Source organism: Toxorhynchites rutilus, chromosome 2, assembly GCF_029784135.1.
Source record: "Toxorhynchites rutilus septentrionalis strain SRP chromosome 2, ASM2978413v1, whole genome shotgun sequence".
NCBI lineage: Eukaryota > Metazoa > Arthropoda > Insecta > Diptera > Culicidae > Toxorhynchites > Toxorhynchites rutilus.
In genome coordinates, this window is record NC_073745.1 from 21,245,516 (window position 1) to 21,258,250 (window position 12,735).

Below are 12,735 nucleotides of genomic sequence, written 5' to 3' on the forward strand. Positions count from 1 at the left end.
CCGTAACTAGAGTGAGCGGCGAAAGTTACGAATTGTTGGTTACGAATTTGAACGTGATTTTATTATGGTGCTGCACATTGATACCATCGGCAGAGAACATCAGTAGTGGGATCACTTTTCTCCTGTCCAAGAATTTAAGCGAAAAAAAAGCAGTGTTCAGTGCTTTTCTGCTTTAATCTCAAAATAGCCCAACCAGATTCTACGATTAGCTTGTCGTCGCCACCTTCCTTATCATAAGAGCATCGTTGGCCGCGGTAGGGGAGATGGGGGTAAGACGGACATGCTAAGGAAAACTTTAATTGTATCTTTAGAAACTCATGCTTTCAAAAATTTGAAAGCAGTTTCTTACAGTTCAATATACTGGTTTTCGAAATAATTGGCCAAATGTTTTGTAAAAATGTGTTTTTCCATGTTTTTTTTTATTGAAATTAAAACGTAGCGTAGAGGTTTATCGCTCGCGAGAGGAATAATTTCACTCTCTCTCAGTGTTTGTGCGTCCAGTAATTAAAATAGAACAAAAAGAGAAAGCAATCTAAAAAAGAGTTCAATCCCTTCTTCCCTTCACTTTCCATCATGCATTGGATGTGATTATGGATATGACTGTCCATTTCACCGCCAGTCCCCCCCCCCATGGCAATTATTTCAATAATTCAAATTTACCACTTACGAATGAATTTACTTTTCCGTGCATACCTAATATCGCTTCTGTGTCAACTCACAAACCGAAATATAACCATCAGCGAATTCAATTTTGCAATTAAACCACTCAAAATGCTTAATATCGAAGCCGCAAAAGTTACATCCACACGCGGAACCATGTTCGATTTTCGGTTTTTGTTTCTCTATTCTACTTTTGATCAGTATTCATTGTCATAGGATGGTCCAAATATTATAGAATAGCATGTAGAAGGGTTTCCCATCAACAGAAATTTGAAATTCATAATGCAACTATACAAATCAACCACCTGTCATCATACCCCCACTGTCCGTCTTACCCGCGGCTCCCCTACGTAACCCATACGTAAAGAGCTATTAACGCTACTGAAAGTGGTGTGGGACGCCAGGCCGTCTAGCATGGTTTCGATGGAATGGTGGTGTGGGGATGTGATGTTAGTTCCATTAACATCCCCGTTTGGATGCAGCTGATATTCTGACAGTTATTGCAGTTTGATGGGGCATGTTCATAAAACCGTGCCGCGAAACAACGACCGGTCGGCGGTCCGGCCGCAATGTGTTCTGCGCTTCGTTGGTCGTCATCGCTATTTTTGCTGCTGAGGGCAGGGTGACAACAATCCACTGGATTCGATCTATCCGCTGCTATTAGGATGGATGATTTATTTCATCGTTGCTTGATCGGTTTCAACCAGGAGATTACTGGGTGTTTTGCTCGTGCTAGATGAAGTTGTACTGAGTCAGATTGTGGAGGTTGATAAAAATATTATTTGCACAGAATGATGCAACTTTGTCGCGGCGTTCGTTGCTCTTTCCTTACATCTTCAGAACAGACGATGAATTTTACACAGCATTTTTTTTCCTCCAATTGCTTTAATTACCGGAGATTGTGGTGGGTACTCCCCGATATATTTCGATCATTTGGGAATCAAATGCAGACAAACAATTTTGTTTTGCTGCGATGCAAAGTGTATTCTCCGTCCCTCGGCAGCAATGAAAATTGGTAAACATGAAATTTTTTTCAATCTTTGTATAGTGAATTAATTAATTGAGAATCAATGTACCACTCACCCACAGCCACTTTCTCTCCGCGCTATAGGGAGCATATTTTTTCAGGGCTCGATTACCGGTTCGGTTACACGGTAACACACACCTACCTGCTCAGTGAGAAATAAAACAAACCCTATCGAGTGTTATAGTCGTCTGATTGTTTATTTTGTTTCGAGCTGTATGCTCTCATAAATTAACACACACTGTTCGTTTATGATTCGTTGACCAGACACTTGAAGTAATATACAACTTTCTTCTCCTCCGTTATCTCTTCCTTGCAGGTCATGGTGATTATAAATAATAGAGATGATTATTTATCCTTCCTGAAAGCGCCAGGAGTGAGAATGCAAACTCCTGTAGTGAGCAATAACAACTCTTCCACGACGACATTGACCCGCGATTCGGTTGCCCAACAGCAGGAGCAACAACAGAACAGCAGCAGCATCAACATCAACAACACCCTGCTGAACAACAACAGCATCAATCTCAGCCCCAGCAACAATAATAATAATAACAACAACAATGGCAACGATGTGAATATCAACAACAACATTAATAACAACAACAACAGCAGCAACAACGGGCTGCCAGGACTGGCGAAGGCGGTGCTCATCTGCCGACAAAATTCACATCCTTTCAACGTAAGTGCTGGAGGGGATTTTTTTTAAATATATGCATACGAAATGATGCTGTGAAAGAGTAATATAATGAGACGCTCAGCTTGATTCTATCATCACCCGGGTGGCGCATCATTTTGCGAATGGTTTATAGCGCATTACATTCCACTATAGGGGCAATTTAGAACGTGTGTGTGTATCGTGAATGGGTTGAAGTGACGCAAAGGAAGTTTGTTAGCTCTGTGGGTACAGTGGGGGAGGTTTTTATCACTCGAAAATGCATCCATTCAATTTGTATTCACAGGATGTTCTATTTTACACATGGGTTAACTCATTTCGAATGACTCGTACTCATTCGCTAGTTTAACTTTTTATACAGGTTATACATTTTGTATGTTTCCCAACAAACGGATTTTATAACGTTTACCAAAAAGAAATTTATCCGAACGTGACATTTATGTGAATGAAAAAGGAGGAAAAATCTGAGATTAGATTTCTTTTTGTAAAATCTTCCGATAATGAATGAGAACAATTTAATACAACGTGTAGAAGACAAGCTCATTTGTTATAGTTTTCACTTTCAAATCATCAAATTTTTTTATTTCTTCTTTTAATAATTTATTTTCACAGTGAAACTAGTAAGTGGTTATGTTCAGTCGTTTTACAATTTAACCCTCTTCTTAGGATCTATTCGTTTTCTGAAATTATCCACGAATCTTGCCAACTATTGTTTTGCAAAATCCGGGAGAATGAAAATAAAAATCAGGAGAAATCAGGATAGCTCATATTGTGTTGTCCGGAAAGTTCGAACCGATTTTTGGAAACACAATCGCATCATTCTTATAGGCAGATTACATTTATTCAAGTTTATGAGCACAGTTTTGTTCCACGACCTTTCGCCATCTTTTACACGGCCTGAAAATGTTATCCTCCCAGAATATGTTGACATTCTCGTCGAAAACTGTTCTATATTTAAATGAAAGATATTTTCTGTGGTTCTTCGACATTATGTTCGTGTGCTAGAGATAATTGCACAGGAACCCTATCCTGTGATAATCTGAAGGTGCAATATCGAGTTAGTTTAACTGGTGGGATATCATATTCCAGCCAGACTCCAAATGAAATTGTCGTGTTGTCGAAGAGACATGAAGTTTGGTGTTGCTCTGATGGAGCACGACGGCTATCACATTGACTAATCATGGAAGTTCCTTTAGTTTGTTGCGAGCAGTAGTTGTGGGAATTCATCGGCTGTTTGTTTAGTAGAAGCTCATAATGGAGCTTCGAGAATAATGAATAAGTTCAGCTTCGAGATCGATTTCGAAAGAGTATGCTAATGATGATGAGTTTTCATGGAATATAAGGAAATGTATAGACAAAGTTTTAAAGTAAGAATTGGGACTATGTGTTGTAAGTATTAAAAAAAACAACAAGTAATTATTTTCATTCAAAATATAACGATTTGAAACTGCCTTTGGGCGTGTAGGCTATTATGAAAATTCTCATCTCCAACCAGGAAAACATCGTACATTTATTACGGATTATTTTCATTCTAATTAAATAAAAAGTACCTTCTAAACTCGAGTCCCCCGCGTTAACCATACAGCTATAAAAAAATTGTTTATATATAGTTTTAAAAATATATTTAAGAATTCGACTCCTTCAAACTCATGTAACTGAGCCTGTAAAAATAAACGAATTTAATAAAAAAAAGTAAAAAATACAAAATCCCGAAGTTGCAGCATTCCCGCAGGCTGACAAGTGCAGTAAAGCTCATGAACGAGCACGTTCTTCCGCTGCACTTGGTTGATGCTGAGAACATGGAGGAGCTGCAACTGAAAGTTTACTGTGCTGCTGTGGCGACCGCCAAAAGTTTAGGATACCGTATAAGGCCAAGAGGCGGACTGCTCCAACATCTCCGTGAAAGGCGTGAGCCTCCATGGCGAAGGAGATTGGAGCAACGGATCCTAAACAAGCGCGCCGCAATTGGAAGACTGATGGCGTACAAAAGAGGCAGCAGATCGGTGAAATTATGTCGCCAAGTTGCTGTGATCGTGCGGCCTACTGAACTTCGCCAGCTGGGAGCTCACCAGCTGACGGAAAAACTCGACACACTGGTACAGCAATTGAGCGTCCTTACAAAACGGCTGAAACGTTACTCTGACTCTGCAAAGCGCCAGGAACAAAATCGGATGTTCAGAGATAACGAGAAAGCGTTCTACGACCACATTAGCGACGAGAAGCCCGACTACCGCGAAGGTTTGCCAGATATTAGCGATGTGACGAACTTCTGGGCTGGTATTTGGGAGACCCCAGTAGAACATCGCGACGGGCAAATGTGGTTAAGACGGGAGGAGGAGAGTTGTGGTGAAATTGGAGAGATGCCAGCTATCATCGTCGGAGAGAACGATGTCCGCGAAGCCTCGCGGTACCTGAGGAACTGGGCAGCACCGGGCCCCGATGGTGTCCAGAACTTTTGGCACAAGAAGCTGACCGTCGCACATCCAAAGATAGCTGAGTGCTTCAACAAGGTGCTACGTGACCCACACAACCTTCCTCAATTCGCCACCCGTGGCGTCACCTTCCTCCTCCCGAAAGACAGCAACACATTGAACCCATCAAAGTACAGACCGATAACGTGCCTATCGAGTCTGTACAAAATACTGAGCAGCATAATTACCGCCAAAGTTTCTGCTCACTGCGAACAGCATCACATCATCGCAGAAGAGCAGAAAGGATGCAGGAAAAATACGCATGGCTGCAAAGACCAGGCCATCATCGACGCAGCCATAGTCGGCCAGGCGGTATATAACCAGCGGAACCTAAGTATGGCCTACATCGATTACAGGAAGGCTTATGACTCCATACCTCACTCGTTTCTCGTCCGGGTATTGGAGCTCTACAAAATTGATCCCGTCGTCGTTAGGTTCCTGCAGCATGCGATGAGGCAGTGGAGTACGTCTCTGCACCTCAGTGATGGGGAAAATGTGTTGCAGTCTAGAACGCTGCAGATAAAGAGGGGGATATTCCAAGGCGACTCTTTCAGCCCGCTTTGGTTTTGTCTGGCACTGAACCCCCTCAGTAGGACGCTCAATAGAAACGGTCATGGCTATAAAATAAGGTATGGCGACGGCGCCCACGAAGAAGTGACCCATACCTTCTACATGGATGATCTCAAGGTCTACGCTGATTCACGTCAGCGTCTAGTTGTAGCTATCCGGGTTGTCGAAGACATAAGCAGGGACATCTGCATGGAGTTCGGCCTTGACAAGTGCCGCTGTGTCCATATGCTGAAAGGGCAGCTTACCGAATCCGGAGGTTACGAGGTCTATGACGGCGAGTTCATAAGAGACATGGTTCGTGGCGAATCCTATAAATATCTTGGATTCCGACAGCTCACCGGGATTCGCCACTCCGACATCAAGACGGAGCTGCGAGACAAGTTCTTGAGTCGAGTGAACTGTGTCCTGAGGACTTTCCTCAACGCGGGGAACAAGGTACGCGCGATCAACACATTCGCGGTTCCCCTGCTGACCTTCAGTTTTGGTGTAGTCAAATGGAGCAAAACTGACCTAGAGGACCTTGAGAGGAGGATGAGGAAAGCATTTAAAGAGGCCGGAATGCACCATCCTCAATCGGCACTGGAGAGAGTTTCACTGCCACGCAAAGAAGGGGGACTTGGAATAGTCGACATATCTGCACTGTGTGTTGCCCAGGTACGACAACTGCGCGAGTACTTCGCAGAACGCGCCAACCAAAACGCGCTATACCGGGCTGTCTGCGCCGCCGACAGAGGATACAGCGCTCTGCACTTGGCGCAAGCGGAGTACCAACTCAACTGCAATCTGCAGACAGTGGAGGAGAAGATTGCAGCTTGGAAGCAGAAGGCAGTGCATGGTGCCCACCCCCATCAACTGGATCGGCCACACGTCGACTAGGCCGCATCTAATCTGTGGCTAACGCGTGGTGAACTCTCTTCAGTAGTAGAAGCCGACATGATAGCCATCCAGGACAGGATAATGCCGACGAGAAACTGCAGGCGGTACGTCTGGCATCAAGACGTTGATGACATTTGCCGGATGTGCCATCAACCAGGTGAAAACATAGAGCACATTATGGGAGGCTGTCCCGTTTTGGCCAACGCAGCCTACACCGAGCGCCACAACAACGTGGCCCGTATTGTTCATCGACAACTGGCGCTCCAATGTGCTCTACTGGAAGACAACGTACCAAACTACCGGTACCTGCCTGCACCTGTCCTGGAAAATGACCGTTTCAAGCTGTACTGGGATCGCACTGTTCTGACCGACCTCTCGATCCACCACAACCGCCCAGATATAATGGTTTACGACAAGAGCGACCGCAAAGTCACCATCATCGATGTCGCTATTCCACTGAACCAGAATCTGGAGGAGACCCACGGTCGCAAAATCTGCAAGTACCGACCATTGGCCGTGGAGCTCAAGGAACTGTGGGGGCTAAGGGAGGTCCCAAGAATTGTTCCAGTCGTTCTCTCTGGAACTGGAATTGTCCCGAAGATACTTCTGGAAGCGCTAAAGGTGTTGAATATGGAGAAGGAATTGGCCGGCATCCAAAAGTCGGTCATCCTTAGCACCTGCGCGATTGTCCGACAATTTCTCGGTCAGGACTGAAACAGCACGAGCATGCAGATACGTGCATTCCGCAGAGCCTAGTCCCCCTTTGGCATTCAGAAGCCCGGGGGCAGGTGAAAATTCTGGCTAGGTTCGCCTAGTTAAGAAGTGAGATAAGTCTGCAAAATCAGGAAAAATCAGGAAAATCAGGGAAAATTGTGTTTGTCAAGATATCAGGAAACGTGTTAAAAAGTCTGAGAAATCCTGAAAAATCAGGAAGGTTGGCATCTCTGACTACAGTTATGTATTTTAGGACGCATATAATCAACAATTCGTGTGTGTGATTCAGTCATACAGAAACAATCTTTACATAATGGTATGAAAACCGACGCGACACGTCCTATTTAATATTTATCTTCTGTTCTACTTCTTTCCATCAGTTCAAGCTCTGCATATTCTATTCTCCTATTCTCAGAATATACGGAGCATAAATTCTGTGGTGAAAGATTCTGCACGTCCGTTCAAGAAGGTAAACTGCTGTTTGCTGGCTGGAGTGAGACTCTGACTTGAATAATTATGATCATGGTTTAAATCAACTTTTTGAATGGCGTTAACGTGCTCATTGGAACTTTGAACCGGGTCAACGTAGATATTAACTAGCGTCATTTCATACTTAGTTGAGATTTCTTTTGTTAAATGACACGCCTTGAATGTATTTCAAGTGGCAAGCTCTAGAATACTCGTGTATCAGTGTAGGTCGGAAGAAGTTTCTTCGATGAAAAGTTCCCCGGTCAGAATGGGAATCAAACCCGAACCCTCGGCATGATAATATGTGTGCGCTGGTTTGAATTATAGGGGTTTCAAAATTTATCAGTCCATTCGCTTCTAGTCTAGTCAATTTTTAAAACTAAAATCAACTCTCAGCTATTTGAATCGTGAATTCGTGAATAACTTGTTTATATTCAATAAATTGAAAACGGGCGGAGTTTAAATTGCAGTATTTTTACTATACACATTGTCTTTAGAACGAACGCTGCATTTCTATTTATATTTCTATTTTAAAAAATCGCATCATTAGTGAAAGACGTAGTCCTGCTTCAAAAATAATTTTTGAGGTTTTCGTTATTGCTACACATACAGTTTTGTTAAAAATAAAGTAACAGATGGGTCAACAAAGAAAGGTTGAGGTAGAGTATGGCTGATCTAAACAAATGGTAGTCGATGCTGGCGATATCTGGAGAGCATGGCGGGTGGGGAAGGACGTCGCATTGAAATGTTTCCAGATAAGTTTTAACAACTTGAGCAACATGTGGCTGAGCGCTGTCGCACAACAAAATCATCTTAACGTATTGCGTTTATATTGCGATCATTTTTCCTTGGATGCTCTACTCAACTGCTCATGATATGAAATGCCGAGATAGACCAAATAGTCTGCCCAATCTCAAACTCAAGCTGAAACGTTGAGATAGACCAAAGACATATCATGGACACATCAGCTATGAATATGTGGCTTGGCCGTCGGTGTGGGTTGATGACCATGACAAATCAACTTTTTTTTCGCTTTGAATTGCTGTAATCAATAAACTCTTCATTTCCAAAAACAATCCGACGTGGAAAATCATTGCATTTGAATCAGCTGTTCACATGCAAAGAAACGGCGTTCGGTGTTCCACTGTTTCAAACTTGTATGGAATCCAGTTCTCGTACATTTGGATGATTCTCAAAATTTGCAATCGATACGAAATGGTTTGTCGACTAACGCCAAATGATTATGCTGGCTCCGGTTGTTTTTGACTTGAATGCTCATGAAAAAATGCCTCACATTTTACACCTTCAAAGGTTGTAACCTTTCCGGGAATCTCGATCCATTGTTTTCAATAGTGAACTCTCCAGTTCTGAAGGGTTTGAGCAGTGGTCTTAATGTTTTGTCCGACACTGTAGGTGCAAAAATTACATGTATCCAGAATCTCTAAGGATGAAAATCGTAACTCGTATACTCACAGACTATGCGTTAGAGTGCCAATGACAATGGCCATCTCGAATTTTCGAAGCGAACTAGATTAAAAATGTTGATTCCCACGAAAAACTACACTATGCAAAATATCAGCTCAATCGGACTTCATTTACTAGTGTCGCACAGCGGTCAAAGTTCGAGTTTTTTGAAAACCGAAAAATCACCCAAAGGGGGGAGTAAAGGAATTCGGGATTTTCAAAAAAAATTTTATGCCAAATGTCTTAGAATTGCATGAAACGTCAAGATTCACTGTTATCACAAAAAAAAATTTTTTGTCAAAGATTTACTTTCTGTCACTTGGTCGTTTTTTGGTCTGAATTTTTTTTTTCGAGATAACAGTAAATCTCGACGATTCATGCAATTCTAAGACATTTAGCATCATTTTTTTTTTTTTTGAATCTCGATTTCCTTGGGTGATTTTTCGATTTTCAAAAAAACTTAAATTTTGACATCTGCGACAATAGTAAATAAAGTTAGAATAAGCTAATATTTTGCAGAGGGTATTTTATCGTGCAAATCAACATTTCACAGGGAGTCCCGTATGAAAAATCGATATGACGATTTTCATTGGCACCCTAAACCATACGTGTTGCTTCGTATTCCGAAAAAACGACAAAGTCCCAGAGCGTCGATTTAAAAAAAAATCGAGATGACAGTAGATCTAGACGTCTCATGCAATTTGAAGACATTTGGCATCAAAATTTTTTTTCGAAAACCCCGATTTCCTTTACTCCCCCTCTTAGTTGATTTTTCGGTTTTCAAAAAACTCAAACTTTGACCGCTGTGCGACACTAGTAAATGAAGTCCGATTAACCTGATATTTTGCATAGGGTAGTTGTTCGTGGGAATCAACATGTTTGATCAAGTTCGCTTTGAAAATTCGAGGGTCACTTTTTTCCCATTTATCCATTGGCATTCTACTGTACGCAAGTATAAAAGAAACCTACAAACAATTTAAAAGTGCCACTAAATACCACGTAGCTTCGGCGTTTGTTAATGTTTTCCAACAATGAGAGAAATGTCAGAAAAAAATCTCCAGATATTATTTAATCGTCATTCTATTTTTGGTTTCAGAATCGAACACTCTTTCTTGAGCCACATCAAGAAGTCAAAGTAGGCCGATCCGTTGCGCGGAACCGCGTGTCCGAAAACAATGCGATATTCGACTGCAAAGTACTGTCGCGAAACCACGCTGTGCTGTGGTACAACGACGGGAAGTTCTTCATCAAGGTGGGTGTCAACGTCACGATGAACATACTTCATTTTCAACATCTACCCTTCCTTCCACACAGGATACCGGCAGCAGCAATGGCACCTTCATCAACAACGTCCGACTCAGCCAGACGAGCACCGAGTCGGAACCATATGAGGTCAGTTCGGGGGATATCGTGCAGTTCGGGGTGGACGTTATGGAGAATACGCGCCGGGAGACCCATGGCTGCATAGTGGCCACCTTGAAGTTATTTCTCCCGGATGGGCGGGAAACCAAGGCCAGCCAGTCGATCGGAGTCGGCGGGCAGAGCACGAAAATCCCTCCGGTCGATCTGTACCGCTTGAACCAGTATATTCAGGAGGCGAACCAACGGGAGCAAATTCTGGAAACGAAGCTTACCAGCCTCCAGAAGACGGTTGAAGCAACAAAGTAAGTGTTCCGTTTTCATTGGTGGTACGTGGGTTGTATTTGACTGGTGATTTTACATTACAGACAAAATTCTGCCCTCGGCTGGCAAGCAATGATCGACGAGGATCGGTTGCTGAGTCGGATAGACATGCTGGAGAAAAAGCTGCAATACTTCCAAAAAAACATGACTGACGACAAATTGCGAGAAGAGGTACTCAAACTGCAGGATGAGAAGTCTCAATACCAAATCTCGGCCAAGGAGACGCTCTGGAAGGTGCACCAGGAACGGTTAGATGCTACACACAAACTGGCCGCGATTGAGAAGGCACTGTGTAGCAGCGAGGACGAGTGCTCACTGCTGCGAGAGCAGTTGAACAAAACCCAGCTGCAGTTACAGGTTATATTGTTTAATCAATCTCTTGTGTTTTTCCATTTAAAGTTTTTTGCGATTCCAGGAAATAACTGGTAGATTGGATGCGCTGCAGGGTCAGTATGACGAGAAGGTCACATCCAGCGAAGAGCAAATCAAGGCGAAGGAATCTGAGGTTGCTAATTTGAGCCATGAAATCAACTTGCTGCAAGAGAAAATCAACTTCTATGCGGTAATGTCAGTTTTGCTGAATTTGTACGATTTTTTTAATTTCTTTGTCTGCTTTCAATCTCAGTTTTATGCATCCGATGAGGACGACCAACACCAACAGCAGGAATACAACAGTTCGGCCGTCTCCAATTGGCTACTGAAATCTGATATTAAGAAACTGGAAGGATCTGATGATATAATTAAGGCAATTTGTAATGATGCTGTACGCGATAATCGTGTTCCACCCTATCCAAATGCTGATATGGGCATTTCTTTTTAGGAAACAGAAGCGAATTTTGATGATAAGGAAGTCAATCTAGAAGATAGTGTTATGCAGTTACAGAAACGGATCCTTACTCTCGAGCGAAACATTTCCCTTTTTATGGAAAGCGACAACAAAACCGAAAATGGTATGACTTGTTTGTTGATGTTCTTCATCAAGAATTCGATAAATGAAGTTCTTTTCCCCGTAGAAAACATCGAGGCGAACGACAATTCGAGCATCACGTCGACATCAACGATTGACACGACGACGATTACGACCGACAGTAGTGCAGCGAAGGTCAACGATAACGATCCAGCGTTAACGCTTACGGTGACGAATAACAGCGCAGATTGTGACGGCAATCAGAACGTGAGTAGTAACCCGAACGAAATGATGCAGCAATCGCAGCCGTCCACAACCGATACACCGACCCCAGCAACCAATGGCCAAAAACAACAGGTGCAGCAGCAGCACCAGAAACGATCTCTCGTGGGAACCAAATTGCCCTCCCATCTGAGTTGCGAGCTCAATCAAAATGTACTGCGGAGAAATCTGAAGCATATCAAAAGTGAATGCGCGCTTCTGTTACGGCAGGTCAGCAAGACGAAGGAGGATAACAAGAAAAACGAGGACAACATAGTGGCGAAAGTCAAGTGCGACGAGTTGGAAGCGGAGGTGAGTTGTGATGATAGAGTTATTCTGTTTTGGGTTGTCCTATTCTGGAAATTATACTGGTGGACAAGAGTATTTCTTATATGCTTTTATGTATCAGGTTTTTGTTACATTACCAAGCGAAAGGGCCTGGCCGGGTAAGGGAGTAAAAAGTGCCCCCAAACCAAATCACTAGCTGTATGGCAAATATAGTAAAAGATATTAAATAAGAAATGTTGGCGGTTTATTTGAACCCCTATGTGGTTTGACGTAGGATCTATAGTGAAAAACGTACTTTTTCGTTTATTTCACGCCACCCTCAAAAGATCCGAGATAAAAATTTGAAAAAAATACTGAATGTGCATCTTACTACGGTGTATCAAGGAAAATTATCAAAAAAAAATTTCATCAAAAATTTTAGTACCAAAAAAAATATTGAAATTTTGAAATTTTTTTTTTGAGATTTAGAGATTCAGTACTAGTCTAATTCATATTTAAATGTGTTTCTACGGCTTTTCTAGATATGTGTGATTCTTTTCAGATTTTTTTTCAGTGTTACGCGGTATCAACAATTTTTTTTTTATATTTCCAAAGAGTGGTTAGGTAAGGGAGTAAAAAGTGCCCCCAAACCAAATCACTAGCTGTATGGCAAATATTGTAAAGGATATTAAATAAG

General features: G+C 42.4%; 1 protein-coding gene across 3 annotated transcripts in view; it reads left to right on the top strand.

Moving 5' to 3' along the window:
* The window catches only part of LOC129767210 (sarcolemmal membrane-associated protein), a 64,533-nt gene that overhangs the window by 44,723 nt on the left and 7,075 nt on the right, over window positions 1-12,735 (top strand). For 2 of the 3 annotated variants that reach the window (XM_055767862.1, XM_055767863.1), the window contains 8 exons: window positions 2,004-2,363; window positions 10,017-10,172; window positions 10,235-10,584; window positions 10,648-10,960; window positions 11,019-11,165; window positions 11,229-11,366; window positions 11,424-11,553; window positions 11,617-12,083. In XM_055767862.1, coding sequence (XP_055623837.1) covers window positions 2,007-2,363; window positions 10,017-10,172; window positions 10,235-10,584; window positions 10,648-10,960; window positions 11,019-11,165; window positions 11,229-11,366; window positions 11,424-11,553; window positions 11,617-12,083 — 2,058 coding nt within the window. In that variant the 5' untranslated portion in view covers window positions 2,004-2,006. Of the gene's footprint in view, window positions 1-1,228; window positions 1,328-1,788; window positions 1,815-2,003; window positions 2,364-10,016; window positions 10,173-10,234; window positions 10,585-10,647; window positions 10,961-11,018; window positions 11,166-11,228; window positions 11,367-11,423; window positions 11,554-11,616; window positions 12,084-12,735 lie in introns of those variants that run through there. The other variant, XM_055767864.1, reaches the window with a different exon arrangement.